This window comes from Erpetoichthys calabaricus, chromosome 2 (assembly GCF_900747795.2).
Source record: "Erpetoichthys calabaricus chromosome 2, fErpCal1.3, whole genome shotgun sequence".
NCBI classification, from domain to species: domain Eukaryota; kingdom Metazoa; phylum Chordata; class Cladistia; order Polypteriformes; family Polypteridae; genus Erpetoichthys; species Erpetoichthys calabaricus.
This window is the reverse complement of record NC_041395.2, coordinates 134,152,844-134,179,421: the sequence shown is the minus strand read 5'-3', so window position 1 is coordinate 134,179,421 and position 26,578 is coordinate 134,152,844. Positions and strand designations below refer to the sequence as shown.

Below are 26,578 nucleotides of genomic sequence, written 5' to 3'. Positions count from 1 at the left end.
AGTTCTATGATTGCCTTAACTTTAATCGTACTCAGACTTGTTTAACCCCTCTATACTATGGCCTAGAAGCACACCACTATTTCACTCTCACTCTCCTCTACTCACTCTTTCACTCCGTCCTGTCCATGCACACCATGCTGCTGCTTCTCGTCCGCACCCATGCCACAGCCACCTTGTGTGACTCCTGCACTCCATCACCAATGCTGAGCAAAAGAGCTTCCATTCCAGCACCTTCTACACGCAAACTTGTCTCTCGCGCTCCTTCCACTCTTTTTCCCGGGACTTCCTCTTCTTGCTCAGATGTTTCATTTGTATAATGCACTGTGGCTTCTGAAAACACACTTGTGCATCTCCAGCTTGATCATTACAGTATTATTGAAATGTTCAAAAAAAAAAAAAAAAAGTGAAAATGCCACCCTGACCAAAGCACTGCCAGAGGTGTTTGCTTTGTTGTTGGCCCTGGATGCAACCATATTTTTTATCGTGTTAAACAGCCCACATTAATTGCAAAAATGAACGTGTTAACTTTCCCAGGCCTAAGATATATATATATATATATAATATTTGTTGTTAGAAAAATGGTGAAAGCTACTGTTTTTAATTTAGCTTTGTTTCAGATAGGTACATTACAGAAAATAATAAACAATATGACAGCTTGTAATTATGAAAAGCATTTTATTTTCTTTTATGCCATATGTATTATGAATACATATTTTATTAGTAAAAGTATATATTTTAAGGAATTTGTTTTAGTATTTTATGGTCACTGAACAATGTATACAATTTCATTTTTTTAATAAAAATTGAACAGTTAACACTTCTGCTCTATAGTTTAATTATAAAAAAACTAGCGGTGTAAGCATGTGCTGTAAAATACCTGGGGTCCTAGAAACTATTGAAATCATCAGAAAAAAAAATTGAAAGGTAAAGATGTCAGGCAATTGAAAGGAACTATTCTGGGCATCTCTCTCCTGGAAGGATTCGTTTTGCCAACATGCTTGCATCGTTTGTGCATTAGCATTGGGAGGAAAAGTTAAAGGGATACTGTTTTGCTGATGTTAGTGGCTAAGCGACTTTGTCTTTCTTCGGAGGTTTTGTTTTGCCGACGTGCTCGGCTCACCTGTATATTGGCGGCGGGAGGAAAAGTAAAAGAGATACTGTTTTGCTGATGTTAGTGGCTGCTCTTTCAAGACAATAAAAATAACAAAAGAAAAAATATCACTGTGGTGTGCGTTCAGAAATAAAAAGTATGTTCTATGTGCATTGTTCAAGGGTGCAATTATGTGACCAACTACTGTAGCTGGGAGTGTCTGGCATTTGAATGTAGAATGTACTTGCTGCAGAACCATAAGCTCACCTTGTACTTGGAGTGAATGAGGGAATTAGTAATGATATGCTGATTTTTTTTAAACACTTCACATAGCCAGATAAGGGAAGAGAGTCTTCCCAGTCATCCTCTGAACGTAGTGGAGACGACTGCAGTTGCCAGTCCATCCATCCATTCATTCATCCATCCATTCATTCTTTTTTTAAATGACTTATTTATTTGAGGGTCATAAGGAGCTGAGTAAATGTCAGGACAGCACTTTGGATGAAGGAGGGAACCAAACTTTGGCAAGGTTGCCCCTCCATTGCAGGGCACAGCAGAAATCAGTCTTCATTACAGGGCACATTCATGCCAAATATCCATATTTACCCATATTGGGGACATTTTATAGTTGTCAATCAAGCTAATTTGCATCTCTTGGTAATATGGGAGGGAAACCCACTAAAATGAGAACCAGCTGTGGAAACTCCAAACACTAAGTGATGGTTATAGTTGTTGCATTTAAAAATCAAGACAAGTTTCAAACCAAGTTGCTCAGTCTGTAACAGTGGTAGAATAAACAAGCTGACCCTTGTATTTATTAATAAAATTATGTTGTTGTGCAGCAGTGATTGAAAACATTCACATTTGTAAGGCATTCATGTGGCTCAGATTATAATGAAACTTTGAATATGAGGCAGGCCGCTCTGATGATTCGTGTGTGTAACATGGTAGCCAAAGCAAAGAATTTCAGAGACATGAGTTAAGTAAGGATGATGAAACACATGAAACTACCTGCTTCACTGTTTAGAACAAATTAGCGGAAATGGAGTTTGTAGCATAGGTACAATAAAAACAACTAAAATGTGATGAACTCTGCAAAGCCACTTTCGAGAATAACTGGGATGCAGACTAGAATGTGGTACCAGACAAGGATGCTACTTGTCACCACTGGTTTTTCCAATTTCCATTGAGCCACTGGCAATTCACTGTTAAAATGCTTATGAGATAAAGGGGATTATCAGAGAAGGACTGGAACAGTTTCTCTATATGCAGATGATATGGTACTATATATATCAGATCCACAAAATACTGTGCCTGCAGTCCTAACAGCACTTATAGAATTTCAAAAGATTTCTGGTCTCAGAATCAATTTGAATAAAAGTGTGCTCTTCCCAGTGAATTCTTAGATTGGACACCTTCCCTTTTATCATTGCAGATCAGTTTGAATACTTAGGGATAAACATCACAAGTAAACATAAAGCTCTTTATCAACAAAATCTTGCCATCTGGATGGAAAAAATTAAGCAAGACTTGCATAAATGGTCAACCCCTCATCTCACTTTAGCTGAAAGAATTAACATTGTTGAGATGAATATCCTTCCTAAGCTTCTCTTTTTATTTCAAAGCATTCTAATATAGACCAATAGATCTTTTTTTTAAGAAATTAGATTCAACCATAACCTCATTTATTTGGAATTCAAAACATCCACGTATCCGAAGGGCGACCCTACAAAGACCTAAGGCGGAAGGCGGCATGGCTGTACTCAACTTTCAGTTTTATTAATGGGGAGCAAAAATACAAGTTATAAAAACATGGACATGGACACAAATAGATGAACATACACAGGCTTGGTCCGCAGTAGAAATAAAATCCTGCAGGGTGCTTTGCACCCCAATAAATACAAGTTATCACCAATATACTAACAACCCAATTGTGCTTCACTCACTCAGAATATGGAACCAATGTAGGAAGTAAGATAGAGATGCTGTTATCTGTGACACCTCTGCATGAGAACCAACTTTTTCCACCCTCTCAAACGTATGCAGTTTTTAATGTCTGGAAAACATTCGGGATTAAATCACTTAGAGATCTGTACATAGACAATGTCTTTGCGTCCTATGAACAATTGCACCCCAAATTTAACTTTCCAGCAACACATTTCTTTCACTACCTTCAAATTACAAACTTTGTTAAACAAAACCTGCTCAGTTTTCCTTGCCTCCCACCTACCTCTATGCCGGAAAAAATATTGATCAGTCTTGAGGACTCAGACAGCATTTCTGTAATATATAAAACCATTTTACAGTCCCTCCCTTTCAAAGATCCAAGAGTACAGTGGGAAAAGGATCTCTCACTCAACATCTCAGAGTAGGAGTTGAAAGTAGCAATGCACAGAATTCACTCGAGCTCCATATGCGCACAGCATAGAATTATTCAACTCAAAATTATATATTGAGCGCATCTCTCTCATTTAAAATTGTCCAAAATGTTTCCAGGGCAAGATCCAACCTGCGAACACTGCAGTCAAGTTCCGGCCTCACTGGGTCACATGTTTTGGGCCTGCACCAAATTAACATTCTGGACCAAAATCTTTAAATGCCTTTCAGACAGCCTTGGAGTCACAATCCCTCCTAATCCACTAACAGCTGTGTTTGGGTACTCCCAGATGGTCTTAAAGTGGAGAAGGACAAACAAATTGTAATTTCCTTTACTACGCTATTGGCATGTAGACTTATCTTGGTCAACTGGAAGAATCCTAACTCTTCTATTCTAAGTCAGTGGTAACTTATGTTATATACTATTTGAAACTGGAAAAAAATCAAATTCGCACTTACAGGATCTGTACAAAACTTTTTCAAAACCTGGCAGGATCTAATCAATAACATTTTAGAATAAGCATTTAAATTGAGGAAGCAGGTTTTCTCTCCTCTTTTACTCCATTTTTCTTTATTCATTTATTTATTTATGTATTTACTTATTTTTACTAGCTTTACGTTTTACTCTGCTGGCCTAGCTCTCTTTCTCTGGGGTGGGGGTTGATTTGTTTCTAAACTTTTTTTGTAAAACTTGAGTTATTTGTATGGAATGCTGTTTGATTTTAATAAAATCAATAAAAGCAAAAAAAAAGTTCAGATAATCAAATTAATCTGATTGATCGCTCATTGTCTAGTTTATGGACTTATTGAGCTTTCCTGGGTTTTATGTCATAGTACTCTTTATTTATTACAGTAAGTCTATCTTTGTTTTTTTGTTTCTAAAGCTGTCTGATTTCTCTTTCTTAACTTTACAGAAAAAAGGATTAACAACCCAAGGGACATTTGATGATGATGGTAAGTACAACAGCCCCAAATGTATGCATGTTGTTTAGTACAGCTATATTTGCTTGTCCTTTTTAGCAGTGTTCTGTCACACAGATTTAAGATTTAAGTTATGGGCTAGTGGGTACCTGGCATGCCAATATCAGTATATCAGGAACGGGAACTCTCATAGACTGTATTGAGTCACCATCCACAAAATGTGCAGCAAAAGGATCTCTTTACACAAATCATTTATAAAAGTGGCAGATGAAGGCTGGCATGGCTTTTATGGAGTGGCAGCAAGGCCACTGTCAGTCATCTAATAGCTGAGTACAACTATCATGCAGAAAGAGGAATATTTTATGCACAACTCATAACAACCAAAAAAAAAATCCAAAAAAAAAAAACAAAACAAAAGAAAGCAGGAATGTGTGGTGGTGGTGAATGGAGGAACACAAATATTGGGCTCTGGAAGATAATAAAGTCTGGTCTGATATATGTCATAATGAGTGGTGGGAGGATGGTTACATTATGACTGTCATCACCATCTTGTACAGTATATAGGACGACAGTTTAATTAGTATAAGTACAGAAATATAATTCCCAGAATACCTGGAAATTGTTACCTTAATGGTAGCAGTACACTCATCCATGAATGAGACTTTTAACCAGACAATGCTGTAATTTACTAGGGAGGGAAAAACCTGTTCTGGGTCCAGTAACGGCTATTAATTCATCTTAATGAAGTGGTCTTCTTGATCACCACACCCCTGTTCAGTTAAGCATAACTGGAAAGTAAAGATGCAAGATATTCAATGTAGAGTAATTTGCAACAACTATGAGATGTGTTGAAGTGAATATATCCCAGCATGTCAGTGCCACATTTTAACCACCTTTGCATTAACCATGAATTTGATTTGGGCTTGAAATCTTTTGTAATTATTGTTATTCCTGAGTCATTCTTAGGGTGATAGTAACAATCTGCTTTTACAGTGTTAAGCCAAAAGAACTGTCGGGACAGTTATATATATATATATATATATATATATATACAAAATACATATATATTACAAAATAAAAACATACTGTACATATATAACAAAATATATAAACTGAATGCATTATGTTTATCAAAAATATTTGTATGTTTATTCAAATTACACGTTAATTTAGCATTCAGTCAAACACAGTCTGCTTTACAAGTCACACAAAAAAACAGTTGAAAGCAATAACAAAATAATAAGAATAATTCAAATACATGTACAATCTTAGGGAAGTAACATGTAGAAAGTGAGTCTAAGTGGAAAATAAAGCACATGACAGTAGATTGAAAGTAAGACTCTATAATGCCATTAAGAGTTATAATCCTCTTTATCAGTTTGGCAGAAATGGCTGTCCTGAATCCAGGCGTAAACAATTTATAGCTTCACAGAATGACTTAAGGGGGAGTAGCAGCAATGAAATCAAAAGAACTTATAGATTTTCTACTCTATAAGACAGACATGCCTAGATGTTTTCATATATTAAATATTAGCTTGTTAGCAGCATGTCTCAGAGCTCTGATAACTTGTGTTCCTCTCCTGGCCTAATTTAAAATTATGTGCGTCTCCTCAGGGTGCACAGGGTTCCCCCCACATACCAAATAAGAATGTATATGTTAGGTTGGCTAGGAAATGTAAATTTGACGTTTGTGTGTGTGTGTGTGTGTGCGCAGTGAGTCCTGTCCTGTGTTTGTTTCTGCCTTCAGTGGATTGCTCTGGAATAAGTGGATTATATCGGAACAAATGGTTTGCAAAATGAATGATTGTGTGTGTATTTATTTTTTAAAAGTAAATTCCCTTTTGCCTTACATTAACATTTAACATTAGGTTTATATTATGCTTATATTCTAATACTACTGTGAGCTAAGTAATTGAAAGTAAATTGATGTAACAGTGAAGAGAGTTCAGATATTGGTGTTTTTTCCCTCAGAAATAACATTTCTTATGTCTTTCTGTCCAAGCAGAAATTTGCTCAAAAGTAGATGTAACCGACTGTAAACTACTGTTTTCTCCTTTCTTTCATCATTGATACTTGACTTTATTTAATCTGTTACAGAGGATGCAGTGTTGTACCAAAACTACAAGGAAAAAGCGCTGGAGAACGACTCCGATGAGGATTTGGAGATGAAAGAGCCCAAGTCCGAAGACAGGATCATTGTGCAATACAGGCCTCTGCGTTCTACCTGGAGTCAGCTCAGTGTGGTGAGTGAGTGAGTGACCTGCTAGTGTCCTCCTTCTGCCAGGGTAGTGCTTCTTGCTGCTGAACCCTGTCTGGTCACATTTCATGGTTCAGCCCTTGTGCAGTTGTCTACATTAGGTTGCCATAGTTACAGTGCTTATTTTGTGGTCTTCTGTTTTATGTTTGTATGCTTCCACATGTTTCTACTGGACATTTTCAGCACACAATCGATTTGAGTGAACTCTTGGCATAGTGATTTGTACAATAAGAGAAGACTCCCAGTAACGGCTCTCCTCTTGAAAGTATAAACTACTGAAAGCATTGCTAAGCCACTGTAGCACATTTGCATATCAATACAGAAACAGTGGCTACTTAAGAGCATGCATTGAAAGCCATTTGTTCTGAATGTGAACCGAGTCATTCGGGGTAATCAATCAGGGGCTATTTATCTATGCTAAAGAGTGCGTGAAACTTTTATGAATTCCTCAGCTAGCAGTCACATAGGCATGCGGGAACTTTGCTGCCATGTTGCTTGTTTTAACACCTTCACAGTTTTGTGTGTTGCTGTTTATTAGAACAACATCTTCACATCTTGGTCTGGTTTGGTGTTTTGGATCACAAATTAACACCTTCCATCCCTTTATCCTTTCTGCTGACGTTTTGACACTTCTCCAGAGAAACTCTTAGCATACAGTCAGTTAAAGGGTGCCTTGTTTTTACATTGAGTGTCTAGACTGAACAGCAAGGCTTTTTAGCAGAGGCTGCATATATTTAGTTGTCTAATCAATGTAACTATAGTAAATTGTGGTCTTTGAAAAGACTTTCCATTACTGCTTACATGTATAATTGCATTGTCTTAATCAGATATTTCTATTGAGGCATATATGTCCAGGAGACTACAGTAACCTGCCTGCTGCGTTTAAGAATCTGTATACCTTTGCATCATTTTAAAAGACAGGAGAAGGAATGAGTGATGAAAGGAAAACGTTCAGTCATGCAACCTGGGGAATTCATGTGCTAATCATCTAGGAATTTACAGGGGTCTGTCTCTTGATGATACCAGAGTGACCCAGTTCTTTCCCAGTTTCCATCCTGGATAAAGGGGTTGAAAATCTGAAAGTTGCAATTTTTTTGTCATCTAATTAAAATATATCAATGTGTTTTTGTATTTTAATTAGTATGTTGTACAATATGCTTGAATCATATTACTACTCTTGAAATATAAACATTTCAATGGTTGTGTGTTTGGTAAGCAGCAGAGCAGAACACACAGAAAAACAGATCCAAAAATACACGCTGCTTCACATTACTCTTTTGGTTAACTGCTTTGTGCCACAAGCCCAGTTGTCCTTAAATTCACTGCTGTTTTATTGATGCCATGGAGGGCAGTGGTTGTGATGCTGGCCACACACGATTGCATGTAGTCTCAAACGGGCATATCTCAGTCTATCAATTTACAAATCATTAACCTTTTAAAATAATTAAGCCTCTTTAAAATCCCTGTTATTTGATCAGTAGCATAAACATCAGCATATTGTACATGATAGTGGCTTGATTTGTTGCTTGCATTACCTGGTAATTTTCTGTTATTTCTGCATATGCCACTCTTGACAGATTTATGAGAATTATCCTAGATCTCAATCAACTGACATTCTGGGATTCTTGTTCCACATTATGCTTTGAACTTGAAGATATACTGCTAAATTCCAGGGATAGCCTTTATATGTAGGCAAAGCTTTTGTCATTGTAGGCTAGTGTGTGAACTTTTCTTATAATTAAATATACATAGAATCTGCTTCTAGTTGGGTATGAAGAATACTGTTTTTTTTTTTCTTTTTTAATGGTCACCCATCCCAACTCACAGTTCCCCCAAAACTTGACACCAGGCTCAAACAGAAAATCCCCTGAGTGAGTATTGGCAGTTTATGTTAAACTAAGAGGTCCTTTGCAAGTCACAATAAAGTAAAGTATAATTGATTTGTATCTAATATTTTTGGTAATAAACATTCTTACATACAGCATATATGTAAATTATATATACTAGGTGATACTCAATGAATACATATTTATCTGTGTAATTAAATACATATATACATATTGTGGTTGGAACCAACAAATGGCATAATTATCATATGGGGGTGTCTTTAATCCATGGTTTTATTATGATGTGTAGCTCTAGACCAGCTGTTCCCAAACTTTTTTAGTCATGGAACCCTTCAGAAGACATTTTGTTTCCATGGAACACTATCTCTATCACTGATTTTTACTAAGCATTGCGAACTAACAATGTTCTTTGTTCTTTCATCTACTCATTGTCTGAGTGTTTTGCATAACATAGCCATAGTATGTTTGGAAATAAAGAGAGAACATTTTAAATATAACTACAAACCTTTATTTTGGTACAAGGAAATTTTGGACTTGCATCTAATGTGATGAATGAAATTGATTCATTTTTGTACTTAAAATAGTTTTCAAATTGGTCCCTATATCTGACAGCTGAATACATAAATCCGGGGTGACATCCAACTTCCTTCTAAATTTGTTTTTGGTGTAAGCATAAGCTGAAAAGCCTGATTTGTATCGATAGGAGGACACGGGTATATACGTCTATCAGTCCTACCCAAAAGTCGTTCAGTGGCAAAAATTCAGTTTTTGTTTTTAAAGTAGAGGTACGTTGAATTGCAATAAGATCTTCATACTCTGGCACGGACAACATGTGGGGTTTATTTTGGTTGATAAATGGGTTTTGCACCAACTCAGTGTCCCATTTGGTGTCTGGAAAGTACTCCGACAGAGATTTCATGAAGTTCATTAAATGCTCTTAAATGTTTAAATGTTTTTGTGCACATCAGTTTCAATTTCCAACTTGTTTTTGCTCAGAAACTGGGCCAGGAGAGGAAAGCATTCAAAGCTTTTCTCATTTACACATTCAATTCAAAACTTAAGTCTGGTTTTCAATTATGTTATTTTGTCTTTCACTGGGAACATGGTTGTATCTTTCCATTGCAAAGATGTAGTAACTTCATTAAGTTTCTCAAATATATTGGTGAGGTAACCATATCACATGAGATACTTCTCGTTGCGTAGAAGTTTGGTGTGTTTGAAAGGTCCTTGCCTATGAAGAAAACCAGAAGCTTGTTGCGCAGCTCAAAAAGCCTGGCCAGGACTTTGCCTTTTGAAAGCCATCTAACTTCTGTGTGAATTAGATGTGTTTGATGTAGACTTATCATTTCTTCACAAGCCTTTGCAAAAAGTCTTGACTGGAGTGGATGAGACTTTACATAATTGACAATTTTTACAGCCTCATTAAGAATTTCCTTTAAGTCAGTCGGATTGTTCTTCTGCAATGACTACGGGTACAATTTGGCACTACATTTTTTTATTCTTGATACTGTCCCTTTCAATTTTCCCACGATCACTGAAGCCCCATCGCTGCATACATTAACACACTTAGCCCAATCAAGATCATATTTATCCATCCATTTTCCAACCCGCTGAATCCGAACACAGGGTCACGGGGGTCTGCTGGAGCCAATCCCAGCCAACACAGGGCACAAGGCAGGAAACAATCCCGGGCAGGGTGCCAACCCACCGCAGGACACACACAAACACACCCACACACCAAGCACACACTAAGGCCAATTTAGAATCGCCAATCCACCTAACCTGCACGTCTGTGGACTGTGGGAGGAAACCGGAGCGCCCGGAGGAAACCCACACAGACACGGGGAGAACATGCAAACTCCACGCAGGGAGTACCCGGGAAGCGAACCTAGGTCTCCTAACTGCGAGGCAGCAGCACTACCACTGCGCCACCGTGCCGCCCAGATCATATTTATGCATGTAATAATTGATGATTTTAAAAATTTCTTCCGTGGTTGCATTAGTCTCCAAAGATGTGCATAGAAACAAATCTTCTTCAATAGATTCTTCAAATAGATACGTCACGAAAACAAGCAATATCGCAAGTCCGGTAACATCTGTACTCTTGTCCAGTTGCATTGAAAACGCTTTACAAATTTTCAGTCTCTTTAATTAATTCACCTTCGATATAGTCTGAGATTTTATGAATACAGTTAGTGAACACAGTGTTGTTAGAACATTGGACTGCTGAAACTTTTTTCCTACCTTCTGTTCAAACATGGAACTGACTATTCTTTCACACATGGTTTGATGAGGTCTTCTGTAATTGTAAGTGGTTTCCCAGCATTTTCATTATTGCTCTTTTCATATTTCTATAAGCAAACCACAGCAGCACCTTGAACTTCCTTGTGGTTTTTAAAAAAACTGACATCATTTCCCTTTAGGTGCAGGTGGTTTATTTCCAGGTGTCGTTTCAGCTTAGCAGGTGTTCTGCACTTCCAATAGGAATAAAACTTAAAGATAGATAAGATTCATCATATTTCCTTTTTTTTAGAAGAATTTAAACCTCCACTTTCGAACCTGTCACTAGTTGGTATATTCAATTCTTGACCATTAGTATGAGTCATATTTAAGTAAGTATTTAAGAGACAACCTTTTGGATGTTGCTAGAAAAGCCAAGAGCGGTCTAGCATGCATTTGAAGATCTTACTTGGAACTTCCATGTGCTTTCCCTCGAGAGATGACGATGGGCTGTAATAAAACAACTTCTGTTTGCGAGTGGGTGTTTGAAGGTAACCCATGCTCCACCTACCTACGCATTAGAGTTGTAGGAGCCAAATGACGTAAAGCATTTCTTTATTTGCTGCTCGGGCAACAACTAACAATTGAATACTTGGTCTTATTGGTTTTATGTGCTTTTATTTTAAAATCTGTTTTAAATTTGATTTTTGAGATTTTTTTTGTGGAACCCCTACAATGCTGTTATGGAACCCTAGAGTTCAGTGGAGCACAGTTTGGGAACTGCTGCTCTAGGTATCTTTAGATATCACATGGTGTAAAAGAACACCAGGTAAAACTAAAAGAGGGTTTGGGTCCCAAGACTAGAAAATCCTTTTGATGGACAACTTGAATGAAAAGTGGGTAGAATCAAATGCCTAGGGCAAAATTAGTAGAGCCTTCAGCTAATATCTTTTTTCAATGTATTGTCCATTTAAGTGGAGATAAACAAGTAAATTTCAAGAAGGATTATATATACTTTTAGGGCAAACAACACATTTATTAATGATAATTATGCTCACAGGTATAACCTCTTTATCCAATTCACCTCCAAGCAAACACAGGACAAGACGCTGCTTTTTTATGTTTGCTGACTTTAAACATACAGAATTTACTGTCTTAATCTTCTTTATTTATTTATCTGGTTTGTACAATGCTATATACTGTATATTCTGCCGTTCTTTATTTATTCTGTAAGTGCCTTGAGCATGGGAAAGGCGCTATATAAATAAAATGTATTATTATTATTATTATACAGTTCACACATTGTCAACCCTACTTTAATCTAATGCAGAGTTATGGGGGGTCGGAGCCAGCATAAATTCGCCAATCAAGTTCATTTGCACATCACTCTGGGTAATATTCTTAAAGGGGTAGGTTCACTTATTACAGTTCACATTTCTTTTAAGATACTAATACACCAAAATAAAATCACATTTCCTATTTCTTTGTGCATGCATAGATTAGAAGTGTTTTATATGTTCACAAGTTTCCTACTAATTTTCAGAATTTCTCTAAAGCATTTTTTTATTCAAAATCCATGCTGCAAGAAGAATTACATCTGATATATTGGATCAACCGTTAAATCACCTACTCCTGTTTGGATGCCATTAACTCTGGAGGGAAAATATCCACAAGCTTTTTGAAAGCAGCTACCATATCATCACAAGGCAATACAACTTAAAGCTAACAGCATTTATGCATGCAGGAAATCCTTTTTGTTAATCCATTACCCACAAAAGTATTCTACAGTGACTATATGAGATTGAAAGAGGGAACCTACTAGGGTGTGTGCTTTTGTCACTGTTGACAAAGAACAAATTATTCCATCATTACCTCTCTGCATGGTATAAATATTCTTTGGTAAGCTTTTCCATTTTGATATTTTTTTGTTCTGGTTTAGTATGGTGCATATGTGTATAGCTACATTTACTGGTGTAGATAAGTAAGTTTGTATATTGAGTAATAACAGGAAGAACTAATATTAAAGAAAGGATAAAGAGAGTGAGGAACATAAGGTAATAATCCCTACCAGTGCATGCTTTCCTCTCTGTCTCTATCGTATTCTATTTGTTGAGCACTGCCCAACCTGTGCCACTATTTCCTGCCTGCACATCCCTTTTTTAGTGGCCGTCACTGTAAGATATATAACAGTGCATTGCTGGCAAGGTAGTTTAGGTCCAGCTGGGTTGCCTTCTATGTGGAATTTGAATCTTCTGTGTTCCTACCATCCTTGTACTTATTGCTACCAATTTGTACTGTGGGTGCTTGTGACACCATACTATAAAAATATAGATTCAATAAATAAGTAAGTTTAGATATAATTTGGGCATATGTTTATATTAAGAGATGTTATATAATATGAAAGTTTATGTGAATCCAGCATGTGACCATAATATTGGATGATATAGTGTTCTAATATGGTTTAAATCATTTTTTACATACTTCATTGAGTCAGTGCATTTTTGTACTTCTTCTGTTGCACATGTGGGCCTGTTTAGACAAGAATTTGGTATTTGTGGAATGCCTCTTCAACATGCAGGCCAATGATGTCAGCTCACAAAGCTGTACACACTTTGCATAATTGTTTGCAGTCCTGCATTGCATGTAGGATATGATGTTTCATAGAGATGGTTCCATAGAAAAGTCTCATTTATTTTTATTTTTTTTGCATACTGGACAAAGGTTTTCACTGTTGCTCTAAATAACATTTTCCTGCTTATCTTAAATAAAAAGTTGCTTCTCCTTTGTATTTTTTCAGTTATTCTATGTAAACCTATTGAGTGTATTATTCTCGTTTATGAGAACAATTCTTCTGAAGCTGTTGCTGATCACCCACACACTCATCCAGTTTTCCATTGTGTGGGTGAAAGGCTGAGATTAGGGTGGGGTTCAGCAAATGATGAAATTCTTACTGGTTTCATCTCATTTTGAGAAGAAGTCAGTCAGCCAGCTGACTAGTGAAGCAAATATTGAATGCATTGGATGGTTAGTGGCCAGTGCTGATGTGTGAAGTATTGCATTATGGTGAGCTGGTAAGGAACCTTTCTTCTTTGGTTTTAGATTAAATTGTCAATTTAAAACAGTATTTTGTCATAAATGAGGTCTCCAAATTATTTTGTGAGTCTCTTCTGTTGTACGGCTGCACTTGGGTCCCGATCCGGGTGGTTCGTTGTGTGGTGAGTGAGGCAACATGCTGTAATCAGCGCATGTTCCCAGCCACCACCTCCTCCTCCTTCTTCTCCTGCTCCTCCTCCTCCTCTCCCACTAAAGCTTTCAGATTGCACAGTGACAAAAATGATAAAGATGAATAAATAGACATTCAGAACCTGTCAAATCTGTTTGCACTTGTTTTGCAAATTAAAATTGGAATTTTTTAAAAACACACATTGGTTAATCTCCTTTATCTTGCTATTGAAGTTATTAAATATATCTGAAAGGTAAAGCTGAGTCACTCAATACTGGTGTTAACCAGCTTGTTTCTATGAAATGCCTTGCTGTATACTGCAGTGTAACGCAGTAAAACCCAAAGACATATCAAACACTAGTACACTATGTGCCTAAAGAAATAAGTCTTTTGGAATGTTCTTGGAATTGCACTTTTTTTTTTGCTTCTCCTTCATCAATTAATCTCAGTTATGAATAGCTTAAATCTGGGGATTTTTCTGGTCCACTAGTACTGGTGTTTTATACTGGAATGGACATAAATTAAAAGTTTCTGCTAGGAATTGTTTTTTTTTATCATTATAGTATAATGTAATTTTTAATTGAGTATGTATCCTAATGCATTTTGCAATTAGAATAGAGCTATAAAAACATTCACAGACTAGTCCCTACTTTGTTGAATCGTTTTCATTAATATAATCATATTTTATATGTTTTTCTTTTCTTTTCTTGTTGGAGTTTGTGTTCTTCTTTTTGCTGTCACGACTTATGTTGCTGTCCTTTATCCCTTAGAGGAATTTCATTTATTTAGACAGAGCACAGCCAAAGTGAAGAAGAGAGGGACCAGCTGTTGTGAACATAACAGCTTAAGAAAAGCAAAAGAAGTAGTGAGATGTATCACGTACATATAGTGCTTGCTTAGTACTGCCAATGAGTGGACTCCAGCAGAGTTTCTGGAAATATTTTAGAGGACTGATTGCTTTTATACATTCATTTTGTACTTATTTATTTGGTAGTTTCCTTACAGACTATTTCACATGTTTCAGCACTAAAATGTGCTTATTAAGTACATTTTTTTGACTTTTAACTCACAATTGTTTTTTTTAAATGTGGTGTCATATCAGTTGATCATGTTTAACATATAATAAAATGGCTTGATTTTTATTAACTGAATAAAATCTAGGAATTACTGGGTGGCACAATTTGCCTTATAGCTCCAGCACCAGGGGATCGAATCGTGTGCGTATTGTGTCTATTTGTTTTCTCACAGTGCTCTAGTTTTATCCCATATACAAAATGCCCAATTAACTTACAGGTATTCTTGATTGTACCTTGGTGAAAATTAATAGATGTAATGTATAAATGAACAATATATCTTTATAATATTCTTTAATATTTTGTTAAATAGTTTCCTAGAGCTGAAAAGGACATGAAATTTTATCTAATGCATTATTGAGCTGGGCAATGCAGTGGTGTGGTGATTTGCACTGCTTCCTCCCAGATTCACTCTCCTGGGTTGGTTCAAATCGTATGCCCAGTTGTTTTCTCTGTGAACTTTGCATTTTCTTTATGTGTTTCTTAAGATTTTTCTACCACATCCCAAAAGACATGCATGTTAGGTTGATTGTCTATTCTAAATGGATGTGTGCAATGGACGAACGTCCTGTTCAGGGTGAGTTACCTGCCTTGTGCCCAGTACTGTTGAGAGAGGTTGTGGCCCCCATGACCATGAACTGGATTATGAGAATGTTATGTGACATTATGGAAGATTGTGGGTTCGCTTCCTGGTTCCTCCCTGTGTGGATAGCGCTTTGAGTACTGAGAAAGCGCTATATAAATGTACTGAATTATTATTATTATTATTATTAATATATAACAGATTTTTGTTGTGTTGTTACCTTTCCCATGCATATTTTATTAATGCTATTATTTTTAACTAATGAGACATTGACATATAAAAATGACCCATAAATGCGTGCAATAAAATTGTGTAATTATGCAGAGTCTATAATAACATGTTGCTGATTTGTTGATGTTGAACACAGACTAAGCATAATAGTAAGCCTTCTGTCATTTAGTTGCAGTGCCTCAGTTGAGCTCTAATTATGTCAATATCCAGTATCAAATACTTTGTTTCCATATTAGTTCATATTTCTCCATTGTGAAGATGTACAGCAGCAGATTTAAGCTGGTGGTGGGTATGTTTTTTTAACCTTGTCAGCTCATAATTAAATTAAAAGTAATAAAGGCAAATCTGCGGTGGGTTGGCACCCTGCCTGGGAATGGTTCCTGCCTTGTGCCCTGTGTTGGCTGGGATTGGCTCCAGCAGACCCCCGTGACCCTGTGTTTGGATTCAGCGGGTTGGAAAATGGATGGCTGGATAATAAAGGCAAATTGTATTTTTTTCTCCTTTATTCAAACCTGTCTCAATTTGATTGCTTTTAAACTTCTCTCGTTTTTCCTTAATTTCATGATTTTAATAGGTTCTGGCGTTCTCCTAGTTGTCCACAAAATACACCCTTGACATACTGTATATGTGTTCAGCCTGTACATTTTATTTAACAATGTCAGCATGAAATAACTGCTTAAAATTAAGAGAACAAAGTCCTTTGCTGCATATATAATGCAGAATGAGTTCATTTCACATTTCTGCTGCAAAGAAAGCTAATATTGCCATTTGCCAAATAATTATTGTCACTGTGCAATCAGACTTCTGTGTCTTTGATAGAGAAATACTATGCCTCTCCTCTGATGCCATTCAGTTGAATTGTTTTGTTTTTTGCCTTAAAGAAGTTTAATGAGAATATGACAGGTTAAAAATAGTTCAAATTAAATTAAAATCTCATCACTTGTCTGTTTGCTTGACTTTATTGTCTTATTTTTCTGATAGTCACACAGAATGCTTACAATGTTTAAACCTGTGAAGTCCTTGACATTATTCTGAAATTAGCCTCTTAGTAAGTTTAAAGCCCTGCTTTGCAGTTCCTGTCAAAAGGCAGTCCACGTCTGACTTTCTTCTTAGGTCTGTGTGTGTTGCTGTGTTAGGTCACAACCTGCATCTATACAATTCTTTTAATTTGCCGTATTTTACACCTGCATTCTGTGTATTTTACTTCATAAATTACTAAATACTGTGGTTTTGCTAATTCTGCTGTGCCGTCTATGAGATTTACAGTTAATCTGCTTCATTTATGTTACTTGTGGTTGTGTGTGTGTGTAAATTTGTTCTCTTTGTGTGAGAATGTGGGAAGACCGTTACTCATAATATTTTCATGTCATTTTTCTTGGTTCAAACTGTCATGCAATAAACATTTTAGTGTGATGATGATTTATATTATGTATTCTTGTCTGTGAAACTCTTTTTGACGTTTCAGTCTATGAAAACTGCAATGTAAAATATAGTCTGTTTGATAGACAGAGAATATTAATATATTTTTTGAAATGTGAAGACACCACGGTTTATTATTCCTGAAATGACATTTTAACAATGTTTTGCAGATATTCTGTTATTTATAGTTTATATGAGCATTTATTTCTTAACTGTTAAGCAAAAAACAGTGATTGATGTTGGTTTTGCTTTTGTAGGTGAAGAAGAGTGGCATCGCTGAGAAATTAAGCCAGGAAGAAAGAAAAAGACAAGAGGTAGACAATACTGATGTCCTTATATCACTTTAATTAGTGGAATTCTCTAAATTTATACTGGACAAGTTAACTTTGTATTCTAGTGCTTAAACTTCAGGGTGGGATTGTAGGAATTATATCTTTTATTTAAAAATCCTGCATTATTTACTGTAACTTAAGAAAGCAATGGAAATCCTACTTCTCTTTAAAGACAACACTAAAAATCAAGACAAAATAAAAGACGTCCATGTATTTCATTATGTTGTCCCATTCAGAAAATAAAATACATGATTTATGCATGCTTTTAGAGTGCACTGATGTAACCAGTCTGCTGTGAGTCACAACCATTTTAACTTATGGTGTCTCTCTGTTGAGTAAGACATTTTTCTCCCTACTGTATGTATTAAAAGTTTTTGTACTCAGCTTCTGAATGTCATTTCAACTGTCTGTCTGTTCTTATATCCATTTTGTAACCCTGCCATATACTTCAGGATTGTGGGGAACTGATGCCTATTATTGTAGTACTGATCATAATGCTCGATGCCAGACACTAGCCCATCACAGGGCACGTACACACACACTTACTCAAACAGGGACAGTTCAGAGTCACCAATTAATCAAACTTGCATGTCTTTGGGATGTGTGAGGAAAGTCCACACAGATGTCAGGAGAAACTCCAAACATGCTACGGTTGAGGTAGGTTAAAATCGAGACAAGTTTTAAGCCAAGTGGATCTCTCTGCATCTGAAACTAGTCTACAATGGTGATGCAATTAACTGTTCAATATGTTTATTTCAAAATAAAATTTAGCAGTTAGTATTTTAAAGTTTCTATATTTGCCAGACATTCATGTGTCTCGTGCCACAATACTGCTTTGCAGGATAAGGCAAACTGTTGTAACAATACAATATCTAATATGAACCACAGGAGATGCTGTTAGAAGCGCTGCCAAAATTATGAACTTCATAATACACGTCATTGGTAAAAATTATTTTTTTAAACACTAGCTTTATGGTTCTTCTTAGGGATTCTGAAGTCAATGAATGGCCATTACTACAACAATTTAAAAATGATAGATAGATAGATACTTTATTAATCCCAAGGGGAAATTCACAAAAATGTGACATACTTATTAAAAGCATGCACAACACACATATTTGTATGGTATGGAGTCTACTGGAACGTAGCCTTCAATTATGACTGCATTATTGCAGTCTTGTTCTATAGCTAATTTGGGATGGACCTCCAGGTTTAAGCCATAAGAAACATACAGTATCATTGCTTATTTAAAATATCTGCAATTTAATGTGGGACTGATATACTGACAAAAATACTGGCATTTGATTATTTTTCAGTTACTACACAGAAAATGTTGGTGAATAAATTTATGATGTGCATACAGTACCCTGTATGTTACAATTAACAATACAGTGCATCAGTGCTGTTGTTTCATGGATCCAGTGCCCTAGGTTCATTGTTCATGTGTAGTTTACATGTTCATTTAATATCAACAAGGGGCTTCCTCCACATACTCTGGTTTTCTTTCAGCGTTCCCAAATTAATTCATGTTAATAAGTGAATTTAAATTGACCCGTTGAGAGTTTGGGCATGCACGTAAATGGGCATTGTGATGGATTGATAGCTTGTATGTGGCTCTTTTGTGTTTTTCTCCCAAGCATCTCAACGTGTCATGATGAACCCTGACTCACCAACAATCCCGAATTGTATTAAGTAGGTTTTTAGAATTATATGTTACATGTTAAAATATATCAGGTAGTCAATAATGATCACATAATTCTTTAAAAATACATGCTGAAATTACCCCTAAGCTTATAGAAATACTGTATATTCTATAGTATTTTATTTTACCTTCAGATTTTAAATGGTAACATTTCCATAAGGTTCTTAGAAATCTGACATTTCTTAAAAAGGCAGTGTGTTTTTTATTTGTTTTTTTTTAATATTTTGTGTAAAAAAAAAAAAAAATTACAAAGACAGTATAGTTTTCAGTTGATTTGTTAAGTTGACATATGTGTCTGACAGAAGCCCCAGACATGATTCTGTGCGAAATCAATTGATACCTGAGGTGTCAGTTGGGCTCAGGGTCCTGGGCATGTTGATCAATTATAGGAATCTTGGAAGGTGGGGGAACACCAAAAGATGTGCACTAGCCATTTGCTTTTGTTTTATTGCCTTGTGTGCATATAGCCTTGTAACCAAAAATAGTTTGCATGCCTTATTGACCATAGTTGGAATTTCTCTTTTCTTTTTTTCTTTTAAGAATAAGCATTTTACCCTTATTTCAGGCAATTTTTGAAGTTATTTCTTCGGAGTACTCCTACCTGCATAGTCTGGAGATTTTAATCCGGATGTTTAAGAACTCCAGTGACCTAAGTGATACAATGACAAAAACTGAGAATCATCACCTCTTTTCTAACATAACTGATGTTTATGAAGCAAGCAAAAAGTAAGTTTTATTTCCCTTATTTTTCATTATTTGTATTTGTTTTTTTATACTGGTACAGAGTATGCAGGTTTACATACCTTTCTCATATCAATGAGTGAATAATTCAAAGTTTTGAATTAGGGTGTAGAATGAACCTGTTAACACTGATGTCATAAGTGAACAGTGATTCATTAAGTATTACATAGGGGCTTTTGTGTTTGCAGAGTGGATTGATTGAAGTTTCTTGGGCTATAGTAATGTTTTGTCATTTTAAGTCGGTGTTCTTTAGATTTAACAGATCATCTGGTCAGAGCAAAGTCATAGGTTTGAGTTCATGAGTGGATTGTTTTTTAAATACAGCAGTATACATGTGTTTAATTATATTGTGATATATACACATTTGTGCATGCTGCAAGGTTGTTTGGCATGCAAGTCTCTTGTTGTGTGTTAATGTCATTGATTATATGGACAGGTTTTTTTTTTTAGCTGTCTTGACTAAAGAATGGATTTTTACCTTGGCCAGTTTTGTCACTTGTGTGCCCTGGTTGCAATGGAGTGTGACATAAGACTATGGTGACAAGCCGCTGCAGGTGATAAGGGCAAATTCATTCTCAATTAAAAAGCCATTTACAATGGGAATTGCTTTTAACAAGGACAGTGAGTTAAAAAGAGGCAACAATGCAGTGTTCTACAACACGTCAGCTTTTCACAGTGTATTGCGTGCATATGCCCAATAGTTAAAAGTTAAGTTGGCTTTGTCTCAGATGTTGTCTCATCACTGTGGTTCAATCCCAAGTGAAAGATGAGCTGTGGAAAACACTATAGGCCTGTGAAGTCAGTGTAAAGAGAGGGAGGGAGTATGCAATGAATGTCAAAAGTTGTTTTTTTTTTGTCATTTAATTATTTTCCATTAAAATTATCCTTTAATTTGACTCTTATATACTATTGGTTACAATATCTCATTAAACGATGAAAAGGGTCTAATGTGTTTTGTCTTGATGTCAAGAAAAGGTGAAATATTTAGTAAGGGTGTATAGATTTTTTATTTTGTGTTTTGCACATTTTTACTACCTAGTGTTTTAAATCAACAAGTTGACAGTGTGACCAGAATGAATAACATCTGTATAATTGACCTTGTATATCATGTACCATCATTTTAAGACTTCATGAGGGATGCAAAAGGTATGTTGCTTAAGGCAAACAGTCTGAAATTTCCTGAGATGGTTGTTAACATTTTTTGGCAAGTAAGAAACTATTAGAGAACGGATGTGTCTTGACTGGCACTGTTATCTCTGTATTTATATTCACTAATGATACTTTATTTGACCTAAATGTGGTAATAAAATTAATGCAGTTAACATTTTATGTGCTATGGGAATTGCATTCATTTTAAATATCCCTTCCAAATTTAAAGATAAAAAAAAAAACATAACCAAATTGTTTATTTTGAGTTATGCTGTTCATGTGTATGTTATTTAGAAAACCACTTACAGCAGGAAGAAACCTTAGTGAGATGCAGTAGTCAAAACATGTATCCAGTTTCTCTTTTTGTCCATCCTGTGTATTTCTTGTTCTTGCCATTCTATTCCATATGTTATGGCCCATTCATACCAGTTGTTGGGCTTTCTTTGTGCAGAACAAGGTGAATACTTCTCTGTTGACTATCTCTTTTAATATTTTTAAAGATTTTTTTTTATCATGTCATAGGGACTCATTCATAATGACAATTAAACAACTGGTATTCTCTTATTCTTCGCTTAACAACATCAGTGTTAAAGAATGGTTAGAACTTCAGGGTAACTAATAAAAATCTGCTTTTTTATGTGTCTAAAACATCTGTGATAGTTGTACATGTGTAATTTTTGCCTTGGGCATTAAAGCAAAAAGAGACATATAAAAACTGCCAAATGTAAAATATTAACTATTGATAAATGAGCCACTCTCTCCTTTGCAATGAAAAATCTTCTCCTTAAAAGTATGGATTGCCTCTGTTGGCTTTAGGCAGAGACTTTTATATCTGTAATAGACGCATGGAAAGATACAGTTTCAGAGTGAGTTTTATCTAGGTTTTTGAGCCTAGTCTTTTTTAAACACTTACTCGGAGCCAGGAAGCCCACTGCTGAGAAGTTTAGTGGAAAATCCCATGGATAGAGAGACATTTTATTATATGATGCGTTTCAAATTTCAGTATGAGTTTTATTATCATAAAGTGTATTTGTCAGCTAAAAACTCAGATGGTAATTTTATACTCTCAAGCCAATTGTCCTTTTGTACTGCATCTTTTTAAAAAAGTGATTCCTGGAAGAAGCTTCCTGACTCTCACATCCTGTCATAAATGGCTAATAATGAAGCATTTTACTCAATTTCTGATTATGCCATTTTAAATCTTCCTGTAGTGAACATAATTTAATGTGTTTATAGTATTGCACAGGATGGTTCATTGTTGAGATCCAAAAACTTAAGAAAAGGAATCAGCATGTTCTTGTTGCCCATACAGGGTAAATCTATATGGACCAAACTAAAAATTTAAAATTTTTATAAAGCCTCTTATTTCTGGAAAATGGTGACCCATTTTTGTTTTCTTTTTAAAGTGTTGTTTAGCAGTTCAGGGTGTATGACCATTCAGTATCTTTCTTTTTTAATGTTTGTATCTCCCTAGTCATTATGTGAATAGCTACAAACATTCTGGCAATTAGTGACTTATTTTGACTGATTAGGGGATTCAAATGTTCAACACCTGGGAGAGGTGTAGAGCAGACCGCAAACAATGAGCGAAGCCTGAGGGGTAGAGTGCGTAAATTTAAGGGCTTTAATTTAGAACTATCAATCCAGGTATCCTCACAGATCACAGAACATTTAAGTTGTTGTTTTTAAAAATAAATGGCTTAAGTTTGTAGCTGTAAAAATAAATGTTGATATTATGAACACGATGTACCCCCTTGATAAGCATTTGATGAAGGGTGTGCCATACTACCTTATAACATGGAAGTGCTTAAGAGCATGCCATTTGGTGACAGTGTGCTTCAGCATATGTATATTAATTTTGTAAACTGATCTTACATAAAAGCGTCAAGGAAATACTTTTTGACTTTTGGAAGCTGTATGACATCTATCTTTACCTGTAGTTTGTATTCTTGTTTAACTTGTGTTGTATTAGTAAATGGAGGGGTACATAGGCCAAGAAAAACATCTACCGTAGGAGGGCAGTATAGGACATACACAATAGCAGTGTTCAGAAACATTATAAAGGTGATTTAAAGTTGATTTATTCAATGCAAAAAAAGTGGTAAAAATCTTGGCAGCAAAGCCTAAAAGTAGTACTGACTTATTATACAGTGAGTTTGAATAAACAAGTTGAGGTCATTTCTGTTCCATCATATCTCTTTGTAATTTTGTTTGTGCTTTTCATATTTCAAAAAAGCAGTTAGCACTTATTGTTGAGTTGTGTTGTAAAGTGAATCCCAATACGCAAATTGGCAACAGTGTTGGCTTTTTCTAAAGTAGAAGGCTGTTCATTTCACATTTATTGTCACATGTGGTGTACACAGTAAAATGAACTGCATGCTTAACCAAGTACATGGTGGTGGGCCAAATGTCTATGCATAGATGATGTTAAATAATTGTTAGTGGTTGGCAGCACTGTACTGTATAAGCCACTTTTGGGCTCATACGCTTCTCAGAATATGGTCCAGATGAAAATTAAGGTGGGAAAAGTGTCTTTTGTAAGTGCAGTTTGGCTAAATACTACCCACCATGAGACAAAAAGACGTAGTTGTGAACTGCATTTCACAGAGAGCGTTTGTGAATGTGGATGTCAGGAGGTACAGGAACACAGGTTTCACTGTAGAGGTGGCTGTCATCTTGTTCGTGAGCAGAAGGTGATGAGAACTTTGTTAGGATGAGGAAATGTCACACTTAAGTGAGTGGTGAAGAGGAGCAGCTGGCCTGTGTAACATAGGTCGCCATCAACACCTGTCCTGTGTGTTTCTTCTGTCAGTTATTTTGCTTGAAAGGAAGTTGGACTAAGTGGTGCATGCACCTCTCATGAAAGCCAACACTCCTGGGCACTTCTATTGTCAAGGTTGTTTTGGTGTCAGAGCTGTAGTGTGATCATTCAGCCATAGTTGATCAGTTAGTCAACCACGGCCTTTGTGGCAAGTTATGCACGGGTGGCCTTTCAAATTCTGCTGAAGACTTAATTTGTGGCCTACAACTTAATTTCATACGTCATGTTGGTGTCAGAACAGCATGTGATCGTTCAGCCATACTTGTGTCAAGGCACATGGTGCTGGGCTTTCCTGGCATTTTCCCCATTCTGTTTACATGCGGTCATGTATTTCCTGTGTGGAGAGGTACAGTGCTGCATCGTAATTAGATGAGGAATCGAAGACAAATTTCAAGGTCACTACGAGTCGGGCACCAAAATTATGGGTTGCATTGTGTGTTTCATGGCAAGGCATAATAATCCGCTGATAAATAAATATTGCAGATAAGCACAATGGCATTTTCCATACGTATGTGTAAAGATGTGTATGGGTGACTCTTCCTATGAAATCAGTAGACAGATTGGGAGAGCACGGGGAGTCATGAGGTCGCTGGATAGGGGAGTGTGGTGCTCCTGATATCTCTGCAAAAAGATGAAGGTCCAAGTCTTTAGAGTCCTGGTGCTTCCTGTCTTGCTATATGGTTGTGAGACATGGACGCTGTCTAGTGACGTGAGACGAAGACTGGACTCCTTCAGTACTGTGTCACTTCAGAGAATCCTTGGTACCGCTGCTTTGACTTTTTGTCGAACAAGTGGTTCCTCATGGAGTTCCAAATGAGGAACATTACCTGCATTGTGAGGGAGGGTCAGGTACAGCACTACGGCCATGTGGCGTGACTCCCAGAGGGTGATCTGGCTTGTAGTATCCACATAGCTGAGGACCCAAGTGGCTGGACCAAGCCAAGGTGACACCTGGCTGCGGCAGATGGAGGGTCATTTCCAGAGGGTGGGACTGGAATCCACGTGCCATCCATGATCCAAAGCTGTTTCATCGTGTAGTGGGTTCGGCAAAGCTCTGTACCAGTGCATGCTTCCCAACATGACCTGACCTAATGGGTAAAGAATGAGTACATTGGTATATTTTCTTTATTTTTTTTTCATTTAAAATATGTACAAGGATATGGAAATCTGCTGTCTTCATTGACATTCACGCACACTTTCACACTGTTTGTGCATGTAAAGTATGTGCAAGTGTATAACACTAAAGGTGTGTGAATACTTGTATATATGTTGTAGTATATGCTGTGTGTATGTGTGTGTGTATGTATGTATATATATATATATCTCAATGACCTGAATTGTGTGGGTGGTTACCTACCAGGTAACGCTTGTGGTTGGTCTGCCATTCGGCAAACATTCGCCACGGTGCCCTCTTTCAGTTGTGAGAAGCAAAATATATATATACAGTAAATATGTGAGAGAGAGAGAAAGGTGGGGGGGAGCACCTTTGTATGCCAACTTAATTCAGAAAAATTAAAAAAAAAAACAAAAAAACCTGCAGGTTGTAACAAAAATAATAAATTTAAACCCCCAAAAATGTAAGTAGTAATGATCAAAGGGAGGACAAAATATGAGAGTTATGCAAACAACAGAACAACACTGTCTGCTGACCCATTAGGCTTTGCTTTACAAATTCTTGTCACTGCGTGCCTGGTGTACAGCATCTGCTAGTTACCAGCCTTAATATTAAATCAGTTTCCAAGGTGCTTCTCTTTCTATCTTTCTCTGTGTTTGGGACAATAATATATCCCTGTCAGTGAAACCTTTGCTATACACCTGCTTTCGCTGTGGCTCCACAAGCTCAATATGGCACTGGCAGGGAGTGAGAGGCCTTTATTAATAAACCATGGGCTGTATCTTGGGCAGAGTGTTGAAGCTGAAAACCTGGTATTTGATGACCTTTTGCTCCCACCTTTTCTAATGAACAGCAGAATACCATATACTGTACGTCCTTTTGGATTCCTCAATTTTTAAAGTGGGGAAAACCAGCTGGCTTCTTTTTAGTAATATTTGTTTCTCAGTGGTGTCCCAGAGAATCCTTTTCCAGAGCATCTATTATATTTCCAGGATATACCAATTGTTGTTTGTTTATATAAAGTTTATGTATATCTATTGCTGACGTCTTCAACTACTCTTTGCCACCTTACTGTTCTTTAGGCAAAGGTCCTGCTGCGGCATTTGATTCTGAAACATTGATTCCATTATTTTACAGTCATTCAGCTGTAGAGTTGCTGTGGTACTATCACCCTGCATGAACCGACTTCAGCCAAATTGTAGATGACAGACAAATGGCTTCACATTTTCCTGTAAAAAGTTGATTTCATATGAGCTGCACAGGTCCTGTGGCTGCAAACCAACTCAGATACCTTTCAACCACTGTGTTTAAATAGTTGTTATGTAGTTCTTATGGTGATACCCCATGCTTCATTTTTTTGCCAGTGAATAGACGAATCCAGTTTGGTTGAGAAGAAATTGTTCAAGAGGTTTTGTGGTTAATTCAGATTAAACTTTGCAAAATTAAGTTGTGTTACCATGTTTATTTTGGAGGAGAAAG

The 26,578-nt window shown here is 36.4% G+C and overlaps 1 protein-coding gene across 1 annotated transcript in view; it reads left to right on the top strand.

Moving 5' to 3' along the window:
• The window catches only part of LOC114646354 (rho guanine nucleotide exchange factor 26-like), a 111,791-nt gene that overhangs the window by 11,764 nt on the left and 73,449 nt on the right, over positions 1 to 26,578 (top strand). Inside the window, exons 3-6 of the mRNA XM_028794513.2 lie at positions 4,381 to 4,420; positions 6,485 to 6,630; positions 17,498 to 17,554; positions 19,840 to 20,000. Of these exons, the coding sequence (XP_028650346.1) occupies positions 4,381 to 4,420; positions 6,485 to 6,630; positions 17,498 to 17,554; positions 19,840 to 20,000 (404 nt within the window). The remainder of the gene's footprint in view (positions 1 to 4,380; positions 4,421 to 6,484; positions 6,631 to 17,497; positions 17,555 to 19,839; positions 20,001 to 26,578) is intronic.